We start from the raw sequence: 22,870 nt of genomic DNA, 5'->3' as shown, positions 1-22,870 counted from the left end.
CCTCGTTTTGCTTTAGTTGATGTTCATCTTATATCCTCCCTTCAAGACACTGTCCATTCCGTTCAACTGCTCTTCCAAGTCCTTTGCTGTCTCTGACAGAATTACAATGTCATCGGCGAACCTCAAAGTTTTTATTTCTTCTCCATGGATTTTAATACCTACTCCGAATTTTTCTTTTGTTTCCTGTACTGCTTGCTCAATATACAGATTGAATAACACCGGGGAGAGGCTACAACCCTGTCTTACTCCCTTCCCAACCACTGCTTCCCTTTCATGTCCCTCGACTCTTATAACTGCCATCTGGTTTCTGTACAAATTGTAAATAGCCTTTCGCTCCCTGTATTTTACCCCTGCCACCTTTAGAATTTGAAAGAGAGTATTCCAATCAACATTGTCAAAAGCTTTCTCTAAGTCTACAAACGCTAGAAACGTAGGTTTGCCTTTCCTTAATCTTTCTTCTAAGATAAGTCGTAAGGTCAGTATTGCCTCACGTGTTCCAGTATTTCTACGGAATCCAAACTGATATTCCCCGAGTTTTTCCATTCGTCTGTAAAGAATTCGCGTTAGTATTTTGCAGCTGTGGCTTATTAAACTGATAGTTCGGTATTTTTCACATCTGTCAACACCAGCTTTCTTTGGGATTGGTATTATTATATTCTTCTTGAAGTCTGAGGGTATTTCGCCTGTTTCATACATCTTGCTCACCAGATGGTAGAGTTTTGTCAGGACTGGCTCTCCCAAGGCTGTCAGTAGTTCTAATGGAATGTTGTCTACTCCCGGGGCCTTGTTTCGACTCAGGTCTTTCAGTGCTCTGTCAAACTCTTCACGCAGTATCGTATCTCCCGTTTCATCTTCATCTACATCCTCTTTCATTTCCATAATATTGTCCTCAAGTACATCGCCCTTGTATAGACGCTCTATATACTCCTTCCACCTTTCTGCTTTCCCTTCTTTGCTTAGAACTGGGTTCCATCTGAACTCTTGATGTTCATACAAGTGGTTCTCTTATCTCCAAAGGTCTCTTTAATTTTCCTGTAGGCAGTATCTATCTTACCCCTAGTGAGATAAGCCTCTACATCCTTACATTTGTCCTCTAGCCATCCCTGCTCAGCCATTTTGCACTTCCTGTCGACATAGGAGATAAAAATACAAAAAAATTGCACATTTTGTTTATTTTCACTCCATTATGTCACATAGTGTCATATTTTGTGGTAACCACAAACCGAGAAAATTTTTTTAGAGTACAGAAGCGTATAATAAGAGTAATGTGTAGTGTAAATCCATAACATCATGTCTAAGCCAATACAAAGAATTGGGCATACTAACCACAGCTTCTCAGTATATTTATTCCTTAATGAAGTTTGTTGTAAATAATACATCTCTTTTTCCAACTAACTGCTTAGTACACAGTATCAATACTACGAATAAGAACAATATGCATAAAGATTTAAAATCACTTACTCTTGCCCAGAAGGGAGTCCAGTATTCAGCAACACATATTTTCAATACGTTACCAGCGACCATTAATAGTTTAGTTTCAGACAAGGCACAATTTAAACATAATTTAAAAGAATTTTTGGTGGTCAACTCCTTCTATTCCATCCAGGAATTTTTCAACAAGTGCGGTAGACCACTTTAATGAAACTTGATTATACTTTAATTTTTTACAATACTTGGTTGTAACAGCCAAGTAACTACCTACTGTGTGAATGGTTGTATCGAAAGCAGATGTAAGTCTTAAGTCTGTAAATAATGGAAGTTTAATTTTAAATCTTGTACATAATTTGACTCTTCTTAACTGAGGATCATTGAAATGAATAACTTACTTTGATTTTTGACAATATTTGGTTGTAATAGTCTAGTAACTAGCTACTGTGTGAATGATGGATTTAATGAAAGCAGATGTAAGTATTAAACCTGTAAATATTAGAAGTTTAATTTTAATTCATGTACATAATTTTACTGTTTATTGACTGAGGATCATTAAAATTAATGAAACTCAAATTTTTCGAATTACATTTTTGTAATGTGTTTAGCTGACATGTTTCACACTCAGAAGGATCCCCTCTTTTGTGGGTCTATGGAATGAATAATTAATATAATCTAACAAAATTTAAAGAGCTGACACTACAGCGGTGAATCAATTCATTTCAGATGTCTTGATATAAATGATACAGTATCGATACGGAGCAACTGGACTGGACTAGGAATTTACTAACTTTCCTTTCAAGAGCAAAAAACTGCGAAATAACGGAGGGATCCCACTAATTGTACAATCAGATAGCAATGAATTTTGGAACAATTTCTAAAGCACACGTAAAGCAGTCACCAGCTAGATGATATGTTTGATGTTTGTGTCTGTGCCACAGATCTAATTTACCGTTATCCATTCAGCTGGCCATGAGTGGATCTACAATTTAACGAAGATTGCTAGTTAGGATGGTGTTTGTTAATTCTTCACATTCAAAAAATTTAGGAGGAGTGAATCACATATCACCTTCGAGGAAATAGGAAGTATGTGCTCCTTGCAGGGTGCTTAAAAAATGACAGTATTAAAAGTGAAATTTAGACTGAATTTTACACAATATTGACTTATAAGGTTGGGGAGATGGTCATGGGTAGATTCCGGTTACACGACGCGCAGACGGACCGAGTGATGAATTGGTAATTGCAGCACTTCTTCGCAGTGTCAGTGGATGCAAAGTGATCTGAAGGAGACTGTAAGACCATATATACTTTCTGACACGCACACATCAGACGTTGGAACAGATTTTTCGACGGCGTAGAACCGGTATTTTGGCTTTAGCTCATTAATTTACTACACAGTCCATTAATTTACTACATACTATTTGCCAGAATTTTTTTTAAATAACGCTTTAGCCTTACGAGTTCGTGAGAACTTTTCATGGACACTGTGCTAACGACATACCAACATTACTGTAACCAGAAACTGAACTACTGTATTTATAAACATGCGCGTTTTCATGTGTGTGGAAGTGGCGATGGTTACCTGTTCGGGTCTCGACGGCGACTTCTGCCCTGTTTTGGTGAAAATGTCGACGGAGCCGTCGTCTGGAACGTAACCGAAGAAAGACATGTCGAGCTTCCTGGGTTGTGGTCTGTTCTCTCCTAGTCCGGGAATCCAGCCAGCCATATTTACTCACTCTGAAACACGCAAACACGAACAGGGAACTGTTAATGGTTGTTTATCAGCTGTGTTCACTTACATACAGGGTGTTATGCGCCCAAGTGCAGATATTTTTATTGGTGACGGACGACACTGTACTCAATAACATTACATAATTATTTACTTTATTTGCAGTCTAATAACTATAGCTGTTAAGAATAGCATGTTTTTAGGTTAGTTAGTACATCCGAGTACATGTCGCAATAGCAAGCCATTAATGATTATTGCCCTTGGGCAGCAGGTCAAGTCATAAAGTGTGGACGACAAAGGGTTAGTCTATTCTGAGAGGCATAATCCACTCAGTTATGCAATTAGGACTGTGCAGGGAACATCAGTTATTAAATTATATGGGGTGTTTGCGGGAAGACGGTTAGAATCAGAAGAAGCACCAACACAGTGAAGTGGGTACATATTAAGTTACCAACGATCACAATATCTGCACTTATTTCCCTAAACTCTGTATAAATCACTCACAAAGAATGCTAAGTGTGGGCTTAGATTTATGCGGAGAACAGAAATTAAAAAAACAAGACTTATGAAACTAAACAAAAAAATTCTTTCCTGTGAAATAAAAACAAAGCAATAGCCAAAAAAATAAAAAAGGCAGTCTGTTCGAAATTCAACATCTTTGCACATTTATGGAAACAGAATGTACAGCTATGCAGCAATAAATACCGATTTGGTTCACCCTTTGCATAGCAACATCCTTGGATCTTCCTTGGCAAGCTGTCCGCAAGGCGGGTAACATATAGCTGCTAAAGCCTGTTCCATTTCCAACTGGTCCCATGCAGATCCAATCTCGTTCAGTAAGCAGATACAGCAGGCCATTTCAATTGCCTGATTGCTTGGTTAGTTGGCTGGTTTGGGGTTAAGGCACTAAACTGCGAGGTCATCAGTCCCTTAGGCCGGTATTACACTATCAAATTTCTTTGTCAAAGATTTGATCAAAGATGTGATCCAATATTCCGTCCAATATATTTGACAAAGATCCTTGACGTAGCGCTAGAAGGGGTATTACACTGTCATCAAATTTTTCGTCAAAGTTCAAGATGGCTGACAACAACTTGTTATTTAGCCGCAGCAGTTCTGCGTACTCCAATGGCATTGTGTGCACATGCGGAAAAGAAGTGGGGGGAAAAAATGGAACCATACATACGAGGTTGACAGTCTTAAAAGTCCTGGGATTACAACTTGATAATAAATTCAGTTGGGAGGAGCACACCACAGAACTGCAGAAAGGCCTTAACAAATCTGTGTTTGCAATTCGAGTGTTAGCAGACATAGGCAACATAAAAATGAAAAAGCTTGCATACTTTCATTCCATAATGTCATATGGGATAATATTTTGGGGGTAAATCTTGAAGTCAAACAAAAGTTTTCAAGGTCCAAAATCGTGTAATACGTATTATTTGTGGAGTAAATTCACGGACCTCCTGCAGAAACCTCTTCAAAGAACTGGGTATACTAACTACTGCCTCTCAGTATATTTACTTCTTAATGAAATTTGTCGTAAATAAAATATCTCTTTTTCCAACAAACAACTCAGTTCATACATACAATACCAGGAACAAAAATGATCTGCACAAGGACTTAAAAGCACTTACTTTAGTTCAAAAAGGGGTCCACTACTCAGGAACACTCATGTTCAATAATTTGCCAGCAAACATAAAAAATTTAGTTAGAAATAAAGATCAGTTTAAAAGGAGCCTGAAAGACTTACTACTGGCCAAATCCTTCTACTCCATTGGCGAAATTTTTAATAGAAACAAATGATGTATTGTATTTATTCATACTATTAGTATTGTTATTTCAGCTTAAAAAAATCGACATGTTCCACATCCACGAGGATCTCCTCAGCACGGATCTATGGAACGAAAAACTAATCTAATCTGGGTGAAGCCGTGGGTTTCACGACGACACGATAAAAGCATTCAACAAAACTTGTTACGTGAGCTTACAGTGGAAGACGTCAAGTCGTACATCAATTACTTAAGAATGGATGAGCATACATTTCTGTATGTGCTCAATGAAGTGTATCCTCATATCACAAAGCACAATATTCACTTAAGAACTGCTACATCTTCAGAAGACAGGCTCACTATAACACGCTGATTCCTTGCTACAGGAGAGGGTTATGTTAGTTTGTGTTAGGTTAGGTCAGGTTAGGACTCCAATCTTCTTAATCTATTTTTGTATTCAGGGTGGCTCACGTTGTAAAGCGCCTCATCAGCTTCAGACATCTCTATTAATTTTGTAGTTGTCGGCACACACCAATGGTATTTACCGGCAATGGTTATAAAAACACTACAGACGACAGAACGCTGCAGCGATGCTAGCGCTCCATGTGGTAACATGTCACATTGCAGTGAACAGAAGACAAGCGGTTTCTTTGATCAAATATACAGCGAGGCCCTAGATTTGATCAAATATTGGACGACATTTGACAAAGTCCCTATTACACTATCAAATATCTTTGACAAAGATATTGGACAAGGATTTTGGACAAAGAAATTTGATAGTGTAATACCGGCCATAGTGAAGAGGTAGTATAACTGGAGCCACTGACGTCCGCAAAAGTGTAAATGGACGATGAAAGAGTAGATGGTGTAAAATCGCGGCACTGAAGGCAATACAAAGGCCATACCTATTAAATAATTTATGGGGAAGTAAAAATACATTGATCGGGTCTGTATGTAGCCATAAGCAGATGACAGGTCTCCCAGGCCGTATCTAAAGTAGAAGTAAAAATATATTGATCGGGCCTGTATGTAGCCATAAGCAGATGACGGGTCTCCCAGGGCGTATATAATGTTGATTCCTGTCTCCTGAAAAAACATGTTTGAGGCGCTGCAGTCATGGACTGTGAGGCTAGTCCCGGCGGAGGTTCGAGCCCTCCCTCGCGCATGGGTGTGTATGTTTGTCCTTAGGATAATTTAGGTTAAGTAGTGTGTAAGATTAGGGACTGATGACCTTAGCAGTTAAGTCCCATAAGATTTCACACACATTTGAACATTTTTTGAAGAAACATGTTCACGAGGTGGACAAGGTGTGTCCATGCATTATTTTCTCAAAAAGACGAGTCCATCAACGAAATATTGATTGTAGGGATGGAGAATTGGTTGGAGGATCTCGTCTCAGTTTTAAACTGGCCTCAAATTACCCTCTATAGCGAGAGAAAAGCTTTCAACATCGCTACATCATGATACCGGCCCAAAATGTGACCGACACATCTCCGTGCTGAACCTGTGTCACTGCATGCCTGAAACGTGCACTGAAGTGGCGTTGATGGCGCCACCTCCACACTCTTTTACAATCTGCAGGCTTCAGACAAATGTTACACTCTTCGGCCTAGAGAACCGACGCCATTGATATGGATTGCACTCCAGGTATTCCCTTGCCCAACTTCTTCACGCACCAAACAAAACTCACGTATTAATTGTAGGGTCAGATTTCATAATCTAGTACCCTCAGCATGACCTGATTTAATTCGACTAAATTCCATTACTCTTGTTTCAATTTTGTTGGCGTGTACCTAATAACCACTTTCAAAGACATTATCGACTGCGTTCAACTGATCTTCCGAGTCATTTGCCGTCTCTGATAGAATTCCAATGTCATCGGCAAGCTTCGAAATTTTTGTTCCCCTTCCGGAACTTTAATTCTCTTGTCATGTTTCTCCTTGGTTTCCCTTACACCTTCTTCTATGTACACATTAGATGGCCTCAGGGTTGCCTGACTCAGCACTCAACTACTGCTTCACTTTCATGTCCTATGGTTCTTATAATTGCAGTCTACTTTTTGTACAAGTACTAAACAGAATTTCAAAGTGTGTATTCCGGTTAACACTGTCAAAAGCTTTTCCTAAATATGCAAATACTGTGAACGTAGATCTGCCTTTCTTTACCTATTTTGTGCGATCAGTCTTGGGGTCGGTGTTGCCTAGACTGTTCCTACATTTCTCCAGAACCCAAATTGATGTTAATGGCGGTTTCTTCTAGTTTTTCCATTCTTCTGTACATAAGTGTTGAAACCAGTTCATTGAACTGATGGTTCCGTAGTATCCACACCTGTCATCAACTGTCTAGTATGGAAAATAAATTATTACACTAATCTTGAAAAAAAAATCGTTCAAATGGCTCTGAGCACTATGGGACTTAACAGCTGTGGTCATCAGTCCCCTAGAACTTAGAACTACTTAAACCTAACTAACCTAAGGACATCACACACATCCATGCCCAAGGCAGGATTCGAACCTGCGACCGTAGCAGTCGCGCGGTTCCGGACTGCGCGCCTAGAACCGCGAGACCACCGCGGCCGGCTACTAATCTTGAAGTCTGAGGGTATTTAGCGTGTCTCAAACATCTTAAAACCAGGGGGTTTCTGATTGCCCCGAAAATCTCATACTATGTGTATATTGGAAATATCCAATCAAGGTGTATCACTGATACTTAAAGAAACACAATGCGTACATGTGTGGGTGGGTTGGGGAAGCAGCTGTCATCCCATGCTTTTCGCAGGGTACGCTCTTGTTCGGTCCATTCGAGCATGTTGTGGCCCACTAGAGGTAAAAATACTGCTCTGCAGCGCTGTTTTGTCGCCGGGCTGCTGCAGACTTGGCCCGCCGTGTTTATTTGCTGCGGAGGAGAGCGGCAGCTCCACAAAGGCAGAGGCGCGCTGTTTGTGTGTTGGTGCTCGCTGTGCCAGGTTCTCATCAGTCGCGGCCAACGCAGCCGCCGCCACTGTTTTCCATCAGTCTGAACTGAAATCCAATCAAATCGAACGCTTTGGTCGGCATTTCTACGACGTACGCTATGATTTTGGTTTGTTTGACGACACGTCGGCGTTGACGTCGTTAGAAGAGCTCCTATTCTGCTGGACTGAGGTTGGGATAGTCGTCTAATCTTGGGAGCGTCCAGTTGGTACTCGACTGAAGATGTTCAAGTAGCAGAGAAATTCAGCTAAATTACTGTCGTGTGGCTCCTTGTATCCTGCAAGACTTTTGACTTGGTGCTACTTCAGCAGCTTGCGTGTCTATTTCTTGTTTATTTATTCAAACAGCTTTTCAATGGACGTCACGACGGTGGGTGGACTCCGTCCCATATCTTTCAATCACAGAAAATTCTGAGGTGGGCGTAATGAGTCGCATCCAAGACATCCATCTTAGCATTCGGCAACGCTGACAACTGTATATCACATTAATCTGACCGCCTGTCAAAGGCTGAGTAAGCATCTTTCGCAACATGGACCGCTGCGAGACGTACCGGAAGAGATTCATTGAGGTACTGGAAGGTACCGGCAGGGATGTGGAGCCATTTCGATTCCAGGGCCGCAGGGCAACTGCTCTAGGTTTCTCGGCAGAGGATCCATGGTGCGAACAGGCCGGTCGAGGTGGTCCCACAGATTCTGTATTGGTTTTAAATGGCTAATGGTTCCAATGGCTCTGAGCACTATGGGACTTAACTTCTAAGGTCATCAGTCCCCTAGAACTTAGAACTACTTAAACCCAACTAACCTAAGGACATCATACACGTCCATGCCCGAGGCAGGATTCGAACCTGTGACCGGAGCGGTCGCACGGTTCCAGACTGTAGCGCCTAGAGCCGCTCGGACACCCAGCCGGCTATTGGGTTTAAATCTGGGGGGTCTGGTGGAGAGGGGAGTACGCTAAACTCATACTGCCGCTCTTCGAACAACGCACGTATATTGCTATCTGTGATATACGTTGCATTATCCTGCTGGCAGATGCCATCGTGCCGAGGAAATACCAGCTGGACGTAGGGGTGGACATGGTCCCCTAAGGATAGATGCATATTTGTGTTGATCCACTGTGCTTCCAGAATGATGAGATCACCCAGAGAATGCCACAAAAACATTCGCATGACCATAACGCTCCCTCCTGGTTGCATGGTTTTTATTTTCTGACGTTTCATGCCGTAAACGCCAACCGCTGTCCGCCATCTGGAAAGGTCACCTGTCGCCACTCAGGGGACATCGAGCTGCGGTACTGTCGGGCAAATTCCAGATTTCGTCGCCAATGGATAGCAGTCAGCATGGGCGCGTCAACCAGGAGCTTGCTGCAGAATCCCATACGCAGCAACGTTCGATGAACGGCCATTGAGGAGACATTGTTGGTAGCCCCTTGGATAAACTGGGCAGTCAGTTGCTCAACAACTGCACGTCTATTCGCCCGAACGCATCTCCGCGGCAACCATGGCGTCACACGAACAGTTTACAAACTTAGCTGTTTCGGAAAATCTTCCATCCTTGACCCGAAAGCCATTGATCATGCCCATTTGAACGTCAGATAAATCGATCCGTGTCTGCGTTACGACAACGACTGCACTGTTTTCCGCGTCCTCCATCCGTGCTTTATACACTACTGGCCATTAAAATCGCTACACCAAGAAGAAATGTAGATGATAAATGCGTATTCATTGGACAAATATATTATACTAGAACTGACATGTGATTACTTTTTCACGCAATTTGGGTGCATAGATCCTGAGAAACAGTACCCAGAACAACCACCTCTGGCCGTAATAACGGCCTTGATACGCCTGGGCATTGAGTCAAACAGAGCTTGGATGGCGTGTACAGGTACAGCTGCCCATGCAGTTTCAACACGATACCACAGTTCATCAAGAGTAGTGACTGGCGTACTCTGACGAGCCAGTTGCTCGGCCACCATTGACCAGACGTTTTCAGTTGGTGAGAGATCTGGAGAATGTGCTGGCCAGGGCAGCAGTCGAACATTTTCTCTATCCAGAAAGGCCCATATAGGACCTGCAACATGCAGTCGTGCATTATCCTGCTCAAATGTAGGGTTTCGCAGGGATCGAATGAAGGGTAGAGCCACGGGTCGTAACACATCGGCAATGTAACGTCCACTGTTCAAAGTGCCGTCAATTCGAACAAGAGGTGACCGAGACGTCTAACCAATGGCACCCCATACCACCACGCCGAGTGATACGCCAATATGGCGATGACGAATACACGCTTCCAATGTACGTTCACCGCGATGTCGCCAAACACGGATGCGACCATCACAGAACCTGGATTCATCCGAAAAAGTGGCGTTTCGCCATTTGTGCACCCAGGTTGGTCGTTGAGTACACCATCTGAGACGCTCCTTATCTGATGCAGCGTCAAGGGTAGCCGCAACTATGGTCTCTGAGCTGATAGTCCATGCTGTTGCAAACGTCGTCGAACTGTTCGTGCAGATGGTTGTTGTCCTGCAAACGTCCCCGTTTGTTGACTCAGGGATCGAGACGTGGCTGCACGATCCGTTACAGCCATGCGGATAAGATGCCTGTCATCTCGACTGCTAGTGATACGAGGCCGTTGGGATCCAGCACGGCGTTTCGTATTACTCTCCTGAACCCACCGATTCTATATTCTGTTAACAGTCATTGGATCTCGACCAACGCGAGCAGCAATGTCGCGATACGATAAACGGCAATCGCGATAGGCTACGATCAGACCTTTATCAAAGTCGGAAACATGATGGTACGCATTTCTCTTCCTTCCACGAGGCATCACAACAACGTTTCACCAGGCAACGCCGGTCAACTGCTGTTTCTGTATGAGAAATCGGTTGTAAACTTTCCTCATGTCAGCACGTAGAAGGTGTCGCCACCGGCGCCAACCTTGTGTGAATGCTCTGAAAAGTTGTCATTTCAACAGATCCCTCTACTACTCTGAAGTTACCTAATGGTGTGAGGTGGAAGAGGTTACTTTGTGTACCACTATCATTTCCCCCCTTACCAGATCGAGTTGCGAATGGTGTGCGAAAAGAACACTCGTTGGTACGCCTTCTTGTGAGCTCGACTATACCTCATTTTACCCTGATGGTCATTTCATGAGATATACGTCGTAGGAAGCAATATGCTGGAGAATTTTAAACGTAAACCACATTGTGAGACACAACTCTGTTTGGCGTCACCCATTGAATTTTGATGATCATTTCTCTGACGCTTTCACGGTTATTGAACGGACCTGGGACAAAAAGTAAAGTTCTTGTTTGGATCTTCTCTATTTCCTCAGTCATAAAAATCTGGTAAGGGCTTCATACCGACGTGCAGTATTCAAACTGTAGTACACATGTAAGAACACTTGGTTTATTGTGATTTCTGTTAAGGATGTTAATATAGATAACAACAGTTCATGCACTTTACATCATTTGATTATGTACGGAGCTTCGCGCACGTTTAGTCTTGCTGTAGTCTTACAATGAAAAGACACAGTTTGTACGTTGACATGGGTACATGCAGGTAGATTTTAAAGCTTGACGTGTTCTGAAACAAAATTATTAGTTGATAATGGCCTTAAGGCCAAAATTATGGTAGTGAAATAAATATTTATACAGTCAATGGAAAGTATGATGTTCTTCAAAAAATTCCATGAGGCGTTAATTTTTTTTCTTTTAATTATTTTGTGTATGTCGGGAGGGGAAGGGGTGACAGGAGAAAGACTTTTTGTTTGAAATTATAATTACATTTTGATAGAAGACACCAAATGCTATCACTCTTAAAATAATGGATGAATATAGGCGGTGTAATTTGCGCGTAGTCAGTTACGCTGTCCCACGATATATACATTGTTTCTATCTGTAATATTTGTCTTCCTGTGCTGAACTTTCAAAGAAAGCTTACACCCTTTAACGCGTAGATTATGACGGCATTTTAAAATTTTTAATTATTTCAATAACCACGCGAAATACTGAAAATCAAATTTTTGTTTCCCTTGGAAGCCGTTAGATAGAAAACTTTACTGGTACTGTGAACCGGGTTAGTCGCTTGGTAATATAGATTTGTACGGTGATTCTGACATTTACTTTCATTTTGTTCTACAACGTCAGGAGAAGATCTCATATTTTGAACGTTTTAGTAATTGAAGCACAAATATTGAAATAAAATTTCAATTAAACATTTTTAGGTACTGTATATTAAAAATACTACAAACAGTTCTCTTAGCAACATTTAATTTTCAGGCTTCTTCTTTTCTGATTTCTTCGTTGAATTTTCATCTTTACTCTTCAACATCCAACAACAATTGACCATCATACTTTCATTTCTGCCTGCCTTGCTACCTTTTCTCCTTATATTGAATGTTCTGGTGGAAGCATTCTCCTTGCTCTTCACATGATGTCCTAGATTTCCAGGGAAGTGATCAGTAGCGGGGTGGTCAGAAACAATCTAAAAAGCTTGTAAGGGGGCTGCATGGCAGGTTGGGCTGAGAAACAATTGTTAAGCAAAAAATTCGATACGTTGCACCATTTCGGAGTTAATTGGGATTGAAGTTAGCCGATCAGACCATTGCGCGCACAAATTCAAGAAGCCCGCCAGAGATGGTGTCGCCAAATATGTTCTTCGTTTGGTTTGCTAAAACATAACAAGTCAGCGATAGAAAACTGGACATAGGACGATAGTAAGGATCGAACCTGAGCCAAAGTTTTGGCAGTCTCGTGCGCTATCATCTGCGCTGTGAGAACAACTGATGCTAATTGTATATAGCAGATCGCCTGAATTTGCGCTCGTGGGCTTTTGCACTCAGCCCAATTTCTCGTGATTTTCCAACATAATTTTGGTCTAATTCTTGCAATCTGGATGTTATTCCCTAGAAAGTATTCAGTAACGGAACTATAACCAATCAACACACCTTTTTCTCTAACATTCTGTGTATTCTCAAATTTGCGATCTTTCATCAGTTTGTGAACTTGAGGACCAACAAAAATTCCAGCTCTTCAGTGGGTCTTAACTGATGAAGGGAAATTTCAAAGAATGGTACTTACAGCACGAAGAGCCGTTACAAACTCCTTCATCACAACCAGTTTGATATGTAGTGTTGGAAACAATATTTTTTATGGCTTAGATGCAAGATATTTTTAGTCTTAGGCACAAAATGTCTCCGATATGACCAAACTTGGCGCTCCAATGTCTGCTTTGGCAAGATGATGAACTCTCATAAAAAAATAGGCATGTTCGTATACCTATTTTGCTGACCTAATGAAATTCCTACAACGAAAAATAAAATAATTCCTACAATGAAAAATAAAATAAATTTCGTTCCTATATGAAAAATCTGCACATGATTGGAGAAAAGTAAGAACAGTTTCGAAATCACACTAAGAAAGGTAGTTACGAACACATATTTATGTTCAACCATCTGATACAATGCAGACTGCTCCAACAGATTGTTGAAGGGAGGTGCTAGCCAGTCAAGCTTAGCTCGGGAACGCAGTTGGAAATACCATAATATCGGACATTAAAATGAACAGCGATGTCATCAGAAAATTTTCCTTTACTTGACAAGTAATAAGGCAGTGAGCACAGAAGAACGGCGGTAATGGCAGAAAACTAGGCTTGAGATATAGCACAAAGCGTGGAATATATTCCTTCATTCAAATGACTATGAATGCTCCTGAAGACCTACCAAACAACCAATTTGTATCCGAAATAGCTGGGTTGGTTAAAGAATCTTAAGGATTTAAAGAATGCGATCGGGAAAGCATTTAAGATAGGCTCGAATGTGGTTTTGATGACCCAGTCTATCAACTATTGACGGACGATGAAATGATTGCCCGTGCCATCAACGACAAAGACCCATGTGACGACGCTGCTGTCTGGTAACAAAGCTCTGCTGACAAAAGGCCATCCAATGAGTAAGCTTTTCGCTGGATTGAAACGGCGATGAAGTAGTTATAACGAAAAGAAGAATGTGATGTAGTCCACTGCTATCTTTAAACGTTTGTGAGATATAGCGAGAAAAGCGTCTCAACTGAAGCAAAAACAAATTTTAGACTTGTTTTCCTAAACTGAAGGTCTACTTTAAGGACCATTTTGCACTTTTCCAAATTGGCTACGTCGTCAGTTTACTGTGTTATTCGTAAGACATGTGACACAAATTATGTTTTTACAATTTTGCGTTTAATTTAGTGTTTGTTTTATATTTGTGCTATCCTTCTCCCTGAGGCTTCGTCCGTGTATACGTTAGACACATACAGGATGGTCCTAAAGACCGTTAACATTTGAAAAACTCAATACCTCATGGAATAATGTAGATTGGTAAAAATTGACTCACATGCTTGAAATGACATGGGGTTTTATTGAACCAAAAAGGTGCACAAAATGACCAACAAAATCTGCAAATGATACAAAATCAATAATTAACAACTAATTTTTGTCAAAGACGATGTTCTTAGTAACAAATGCTCGGCATGTCGGCCGTCATTCATCAACAATACCTGTAGTCGAGGAATAATGTTGTGCACAACTCTGTAACATTTTGGCATACCTCGCTCCCGTCAGGCTGACAGTTTGAAAAGCAGCACCCCACATTTCCTCGAAGAAAGCGCCATCTGTTTGCCGATATTTGCACTCGTTTTTGGTTTCAATAGACCCTATGTCATTTTAGCATGTGTGCCAAGTTTTACCTCTTTACCTACATTATTCCGTGAATTACTGCAGCCGCGCTGGATAGCCGCGCGGGGACGCCTTACCACGGTTCGCGCGGCTCCCCTCGTAGGAGGTTCGAGTCCTCCCTCGGGCATTGGTGTGTTGTCCTCAGCGTTAAGTTAGATTAAGTAGTGTGTAAGCCTAGGGACGAATAACCTCAGCAGTTTGGTCCCATAGGAACGTATCACTAGAATTACTGCATTTTCAAATGTTAACGGACTTTTGGGTCATCCTGTATATTGAACACAGCTCCTCCTCCCATCTAGCTGTTTGGAGAGAGAAAATAAAAAAAGAGTATAAAGTCCACGAAACACTTACAAAAATCGGTATAGGTAGATGGATAAACATAATACAACAAATGATACCACATGTGGAAGATTAATTCTCAAAGTATCTTTTGAACGTGGTGCTAGCAAATTAGTTTGGAAAATCTTCGACAGGTATACCACCGACTATAGCTGCGAAGTGGAGGGGAATCAGACAGAAAAATCATTTTGCATGCTAGGATTTATCCGTTGCCAATAGGTAAAATTTGTGTAAAGATGTTTCCATTGCAAGTTTCACAAGACACCACCAGTTTACGACAGAATTTGGTGGGTAACAAGAAATTCTAAGAAGAAAGTTGTTTGTGCCATGGAAGACATTCAGAAATAGACAGTGGACCATGTGAAGGAAATGATGTTGCGAAGTCCCATAAAGTACGAGTATCTATTGAGCTAGTGCAGAACTGAACATCACTCAGCCAAAAGTGTTCAAAGTTCTTTGTAAATGAATAAGACTGTTGTTGTTGTTGTTGTCTTCAGTCCAGAGACTGGTTTGATGCAGCTTTCCATGCTTCTCTATCCTGTGCAAGCTCCTTCATCTCCCAGTACCTGCTTAATGTATTCATCTCTTGGTCTCCGCCCGCACCTCGTGGTCGTGCGGTAGCGTTCTCGCTTCCCACGCCCGGGTTCCCGGGTTCGATTCCCCGCGGGGTCAGGGATTTTCTCTGCCTCGTGATGGCTGGGTGTTGTGTGATGTCCTTAGGTTAGTTAGGTTTAAGTAGTTCTAAGTCCTAGGGGACTGATGACCATAGATGTTAAGTCTCATAGTGCTCAGAGCCATTTGAACCATTTCTTGGTCTCCCTCTACGATGTTTACCCTCCACGCTGCCCTCCAATACTAAAGTGGCGATCCCTTGATGCCTCAGAACATGTCCTACCAATCGATCCCTTCTTCTAGTCAAGTTGTGCCACAAACTCATCTTCTCCCCAATTCCATTCAATACCTCCTCATTAGTTATGTGATCTACCCATCTAATCCTCAGCATTCTTCTGTGGCACCACATTTCGAAAGCTTCTATTCTCTTCTTGTCCAAACTATTTATCGTCCATGTTTCTCTTTCATACATGGCTACACTCCACACAAATACTTTCAGAAACGATTTCCTGACATTTAAATCTATACTCGATGTTAACAAATTTCTCTTCTTCAGAAATGCTTTCCTTGCCATTGCCAGTCTACATTTTATATCCTCTCTACTTCGACCATCATAAGTTATTTTGCTACCCAAATAGCAAAATTCATTTACTACTTTAAGTTCTCAAAAAAAAAAAAAGTTCAAATGTGTGTGAAATCTTATGGGACTTAACCGCTAAGGTCATCAGTCCCGAAGCTTACGCACTACTTAACCTAAATTATCCTAAGGACAAACACACACACCCATGCCCGAGGGAGGACTCGAGCCTCCGCCGGCGCCAGCCGCACAGTCCATGACTGCAGCGCCTGAGACCGCTCGGCTAATCCCGCGCGGCATTAAGCTTCTCATTTCCTAATCTAATTCCCTCAGCAACACCTGATTTAGTTAGACTACATTCCATTATCCTCGTTTCACTTTTGTTGATGTTCATCGAATATTCATTTTATAATCAGAGTGAAGCTGTACAAATAGCACATCCCGCAAGCTATAAGCCACAATGAAAAATAACGTGGTCTGCAGTTCTTCATTAATATGCAGAACCATCTTGAAAAAGACGACTTCGCAAGCAAATTAATCTTCAGTGACGACCTCACTTTTCATCCGTCAGAAAAGGTCAACTGACACAACACACGCACGTTGAGGTACAAGGAATCAACACGCAGCTGCCGAATACTGTTGTCAATGCAGTAATTGAGCGCTACTATTAATCCAGCACAAACATCCACGGTAGCAGAAAACTATTTCACTGCTATCATGGCTGATTTACATGCTTGAAAATAAACACTTGTTTGATAGGTCAGCATTATAACAAAGATGTGGCAAAACAGTGGGGGGTAACATTTATTAAGGGTATGTTATAAAATGGTACTAACAGTAGTACGGTTTAACGTATGGCACTTGATGTTTTAAACTAATACAATGATACCTAAATACCTTTGCTGTCTCTTGATAGTCTATGACACTGCAGTTATCACTGATGGTAATGTTTGTAGAAACTCTGTTACTGGCTGTAGTTCTCTATAAACACTGACTGATCACTGGCATGTAGTCTTGGGAGTACAGTCTAAGCTCGTTGCTGGCACTACACTGAACCATCTGACTTGGTTCGTAACTATCTGTGTGTCTGTGGCCCATCGTGATTTTTTTGTGCCTTTCGGTTGACTATCAGCACAGTGTGAAAGCAAAGTAGTACACGCTTGACAGCGTATCCTGTTGGCTGTTGTTCACTCTACCGGCAGATGTAGGACTCACTGGAAGAAGTGACGTGGAAGCAGGAAGAAGTCTGGGTTTTGTGGGCGCCATCTGGAGGCTGCTGCGAGGCTTGCGAGGCGCCAGGTGAGCGGTTGTGCCTGTTTGGTTGCGGCCAGTAACGGTATTGTGTACATTTGGCCTTGTGCACAACAAACACGCACAGCAATACGCACTGAAGCGCCAAAGAAACTGGTATAGGCATGCGTACTCAAATAGAGAGATAGGTAAACAGGCAGAATACGACGCTGCGGTTGGCAACGCCTGTATAAGACAACAAATGTCTGGCGCATTTAGATCGGTTACTGCTGCTACAATGGCAGGTTATGAGATTTAAGTGAGTTTGAAAGCGGTGTTATAGCCAGCGGACGAGCATCGGGACACAGCATCTCCGAGGCAGCGACGAAGTGGGAATTTTCCTGTACGTCCATTTCACGAGCGTACCGTGAATATCAGGAATCCGGTAAAACATCAGATCTCCGACATCTCTGAGGCCGGAAAAAGATCGTGCAAGAACGGGACCAACGACGACTGAAAAGAATCGTTCAACGCTACGGAAGTGCAACCCTTCCGCAAACTGCTACAGATTTATTTCATCGCTGGGCCATCAACAAGTGTCAGCGTGCGAACCATTCAACGAAACATCGATATGGGATTTCGGAGCCGAAGGACCACTCATGTACCCTTGATGACAGCACGACACAAAGCTTTATGCCTCTCCTGGGCCCGTCAACACCGACATTGGACTGTGAATGACTGTAAACATATTGCCTGGTCGGACGAATCTCGTTTCAAATTGTACCGAGCGGATGGGTGTGTACGGGTATGGAGACAAGCTCATGAATCCATGGACCCTGCATGTCAGTAGTGGACTTTTCAAGCTGGCGGAGACTCTGTAATGGTGTGGAGTGTGTGCAATTGGAGTGATATGGGACCCCTGATAGATCTAGATACGACTCTGACAGGTGACACGTATGTAAGCGCCCTGTCCGATCACCTGCATCCATTCATGTGCATTGTGCATTCCGACGGACTGGGCAGTTCCAAAAGGATAATGTGACACCCCACACGTCCATAATTGCTACAGAGTGGTTCCAAGAACACTCTTCTGAGTTTAAACACTTCCGCTAGTCACCAAACTCCCCAGACTTGAGCATTATTGAGCTTATTTGGGATGCCTTGCTTCGTGCTGTTCAGAAGAGATCTCCACCCCCTCTTACTATCAGTTCCCCCCAGCACTACTTCAGACAGTAGTCGAGTCACTGTCACGTCGTGTTGCGTCAGTTCTGTGTACTCGCAGGGACCCTACACGATATTAGGCAGGTGTGCCAATTTCTTTGGCTCTTCAGTGCAGTTCATTTGATTAAAGAGCCTATGCTTTGGTTGCAGGTAGGATCCACCATTTCTTTAGACGCTGAAGTGCTATTCCATTACAGTTGGAGGTCAATGCTGTTCGAATTTAGGAGGAATACCAAGTGGGTCGAGGCGTGAATGGAAATTTGGATTGTGTGTGTGTGTGTGTGTGTGTGTGTGTGTGTGTGTGTGTGAATTCCTAAGGCATGAAACTGCTGAGGTCATCGTCCCTAGACTTAGACACTACTTAAACTAACTTAAACTGACTTATGCTAAGAACAACACACAACCCATGCCCGTGGGGGGACTCGAACCTCCGGCGGGAGGGGCCGCGCAATCCGTTATATGGCGCCTCAAGCTGCACGGCCACCCCGCGCGGCGGAATTTGGATTGAGAAGGGAGTGGTGCTAGAATAGTGCATGTTTATGTGTAAACCTACTATGCCAGGGCAGTGTAGTGGTTAGCGCCTCTGCCTAGTGACCCGCAGACCCGTGTTCGAATCCCGGTATTGGTACAAATTTTCATTTGTCGCTTCAGTCTGCATACATACATCGTAGATGTGTGAGAGTTGAAAAGAGCTCTTGAACCATAAATTTTGTTTGGATTCCCCGAAAATTAACGTGTTATATGACCTGTACAATAATGGTCTATGGACCCTTCTTCTTCATGGAGAACCGGCCAGTGTGGCCGTGCGGTTCTAGGCGCTTCAGTCTGGAACCGCGTGACCGCTACGGTCGCAGGTTCGAATCCTGCCTCGGGCATGGATGTGTGTTATGTCTTTAGGTTAGTTAGGTTTATGTAGTTCTAAGTTCTAGGGGACTGATGACCATAGATGTTAAGTCCCATAGTGCTCAGAGCCATTTTTCTTCTTCATGGAGAGAACTGTCAGTAGTATTACCTATCTCGACGTGCTACTGCTTTGGCTCTTGTGACAATCTGAAAATGATAGCAGGAATCTCACCTTTCAACGAGATGGACCCCTCCACATTGCTACAACTATATAACTGAACGAGGCGATACGACCCGTGGGGTTGTAATCCGAAAACAAAGGAAGTAGGTTACAGTACGCTTGTTCGCCCACTGCTTGAATACTGCTCAGCAGTGTGGGATCCGTACCAAATAGGGTTGATAGAAGATATAGAGAAGATCCAACGGAGAGCAGCGCGCTTCGTTACAGGATCATTTAGTAATCGCGAAAGCGTTACGGAGATAATAGATAAACTCCAGTGGAAGACTGCAGGAGAGACGCTCAGTAGCTCGGTACGGGCTTTTGTCAAAGTTTCGAGAACATACCTTCACCGAAGAGTCAAGCAGTATATTGCTCCCTCCTACGTATATCTCGCGAAGAGACCATGAGGATAAAATCAGAGAGATTAGAGCCCACACAGAGGCATACCGACAATCCTTCTTTCCACGAACAATACGAGACTGGAATAGAAGGGAGAACCGATAGAGGTACTCAAGGTACCCTCCGCCACACACCGTCAGGTGGCTTGCGGAGCATGGATGTAGATGTAGATGTAGATGAAGGATGGCGTAAATGTTCCACCCCTACCATACTGCCTTGAAGACTTGCGAGGACACGGCATCGCAGCAGCTGCTCTTACAGTCACTCCTGATTTACTGGATTGGGTACTGGCAGAATTAAAGTACCGATTACGTATGCGCCGTGTGATGAATGATGGACACATAGAACATTTCTAAACGCTTAAAAAAAAACCTTTGAAAATTTCTCATTCATATAATGTATCACTTTTGATGTTACTCGTGGTCGTTAATCCATGCAAAAATGGTTCAAATGGCTCTGAGCACTATGGGACTTAACATCTGAGGTCATCAGTCCTCTAGACTTAGAACTACTTAAACCTAACTAACCTAAGGACATCACACACATCCATGCCCGAGGCAGGATTCGAACTTGTGACCGTAGCAGTCGCGCGGTTCCGTACTGAAGCGCCTAGAACCGCTCTGCCACCGCGGCCGGCTTAATCCATGCAGATTTTTTAAAATGTTTCATGGACTTTACACATTCCAAGACAAGAAAAACGACGCACAACGAAGGAATGATGCAAATGAGACAAACAAGTGATTACAGTTTCAGGAAAACTAGATGATTTATTCAGGAGAGAGAGAGAGAGAGAGAGAGAGAGAGAGAGATAGAGATAGAGATAGAGAGAGAGAGCTTCACAAATTGAGCAAGTCAGTAACGTGTTGGTCCACCTCTGGCCCTTATGCAGGCAGTTATTCTGCTTTCTATCGGTTAATAACGTTGTCGGATGTCCTCCTGAGGAATATCAAGTCAAATTCTGTCCAATTGGCGCTCTAGATCGTCAGAATTTCGAGTTAATTGGAGGGCCCTGCTCATAATGCTCCAAACTTTCACAATTGAGGATAGATCCGGCATCTTTGCTGGTAATGATGGGTTTTGGTAAGCATGAAGACAAGAAGTAGAAACTCTTACTGTTTTCGGGCGGGCATCGTCTTGCTGAAACGTCAGCCCAGAGTGGCTTGCCTTGAAGGGCAACAAAACGGGGCGTAGATTATCGTCGAAGTAGCAGTGGAGAGAACCAAAGGAGTTCTGCTATGAAAAGAAATGGCACCCTAGACCATCATTCCTGGTTGTCGGGCTGTATTCTACACCTCATTTTGTTGCCTTTATGGCAAGCCATTCTGGGCTTGGGCCTATATTTCTGCAACGTAATGCTCTCCCGCATACGGCAAGAGTTTCTACTGCTTGTCTTCGTGTTTTCCAAACCTTACCATGGCCGGCAATGTTGCCGGATCTCTCCCCAGTTGAGAACTTTTGGAGCACGATGGGCAGAGCCCTATAACCAGCTCGGGATTTTCACGATATATCACATCGATTGGAATTTTTTGTAGGGTATCCCTCAGGAGGGCATCCTACAACTCTATGAATCAGTGACAAAAAAAAAAAAAAACTATTTGCATAAGGGCCAGAGGTGGAGCAATGCGTTGTTGATGTACTCAATTTGTAAAGCTCTTTCTCTAGAATAAACCATCAAATTTTTTCTGAAAATGTAATTATTTGTACATCACATCTACGGATTTGCATTCGATTCGAATAATTCCTTGGTGTTGCGTCTTTTTTTTTTTTTTTTTTTTTTTTTTTTTTTTTTTTTTTTTTTTTTTTTGTTCATCCCCACCTGGGGATGTAGCCACATGTCCATAAACTGTAGAGTTCTGCGTTTAAGAAAACAGTGACGTGTACTTTTTGTTTAACCTGTGACGTGGCGTTGAGCAGAGGCGAGCACGGGCGGTTGAGACCACTTCCCGCGTCTGTCAGCGCGGTACAGGCTGTAAACAAGTCGACGCTGCGCGCTAAATGGGGGAGGGGGTGGGGGGGGGGGGCGCCCAGTTCCGCCGTTCCGCTGAAAGGCACTTCGCTTTGTTTACTGGACTTGCTCGAGGTGCCCGCATCTGTTTCCTTTTTCTTTTTAGGCGCTGCTCCTCCTGTATACAAAAGCGAGGCGCCCCGTGTGTATTGCGCCTTCCCACGCAGCTGTCGCAGGACGCTGTAGCTAAAGTGCTCCATTATCCCTACAGTTTCTCGGTCGGAATATGAAATACGACTGCCGACAGGTGCCCACAAGGGAAACTCAAGTTTATGCCAGCCGTCTAACGGCGTACAGTTTTAAGTTGATGGTGTTGGGGCAGCAACCAGCCACAAATTTACTTTCAGTTCAACTTTTTTTGTCCTGTCTTCCTCAGTTGCGTGTAATATTACGGTATATTGATAATTTTTACTTACGGACCGTTGCATTGATACAAGCGTTCAGCTCATAGTGCTGTTGTATGTGGGAAAAAAAACCGCAAATTGGCATTCATAAGAAGAAGAACAACACCAAAAATGCAACAGGAGCTTAATATGTAAGAAATTGTCCACGCAACCTGCCACTGATGATGCCTTGCAGAAAATAAAGGCAAAACGCGTATGGCACTAAAACTGTGTTTTATTCAGTTGCTGTCAGGCGGTCCATAAGTAAAAATTATCAATATACCGTAATATTACTTTCAGTTCCTTTATTCAAAGGGTACCGTTACCGGTTTCGAATCGTTATGATTCATCTTCAGACGGTTCACACGCTTTCCTTATAACATGTGGTGCGTTTTTTACAGATTAATTGTCCTAAAATATAAACAATACATAAT

At 42.7% G+C, this 22,870-nt stretch overlaps 1 protein-coding gene across 2 annotated transcripts in view; it reads right to left on the bottom strand.

Annotated features, from left to right (window-relative positions):
* LOC124804766 (dihydropyrimidinase-like) overlaps window positions 1-22,870 on the bottom strand; it is a 261,068-nt gene that overhangs the window by 121,176 nt on the left and 117,022 nt on the right. For both annotated transcript variants that reach the window (XM_047265081.1, XM_047265082.1), the window contains exon 2: window positions 3,011-3,165. In XM_047265081.1, the coding sequence (XP_047121037.1) occupies window positions 3,011-3,154 (144 nt within the window). In that variant the 5' untranslated portion in view covers window positions 3,155-3,165. The remainder of the gene's footprint in view (window positions 1-3,010; window positions 3,166-22,870) is intronic.

Source organism: Schistocerca piceifrons, chromosome 7 (genome assembly GCF_021461385.2).
Source record: "Schistocerca piceifrons isolate TAMUIC-IGC-003096 chromosome 7, iqSchPice1.1, whole genome shotgun sequence".
In the NCBI taxonomy this organism is placed as follows: Eukaryota; Metazoa; Arthropoda; class Insecta; order Orthoptera; family Acrididae; genus Schistocerca; species Schistocerca piceifrons.
The sequence above is the reverse complement of the archived record's forward strand: the minus strand, read 5'-3'. Positions and strand labels throughout refer to the sequence as shown.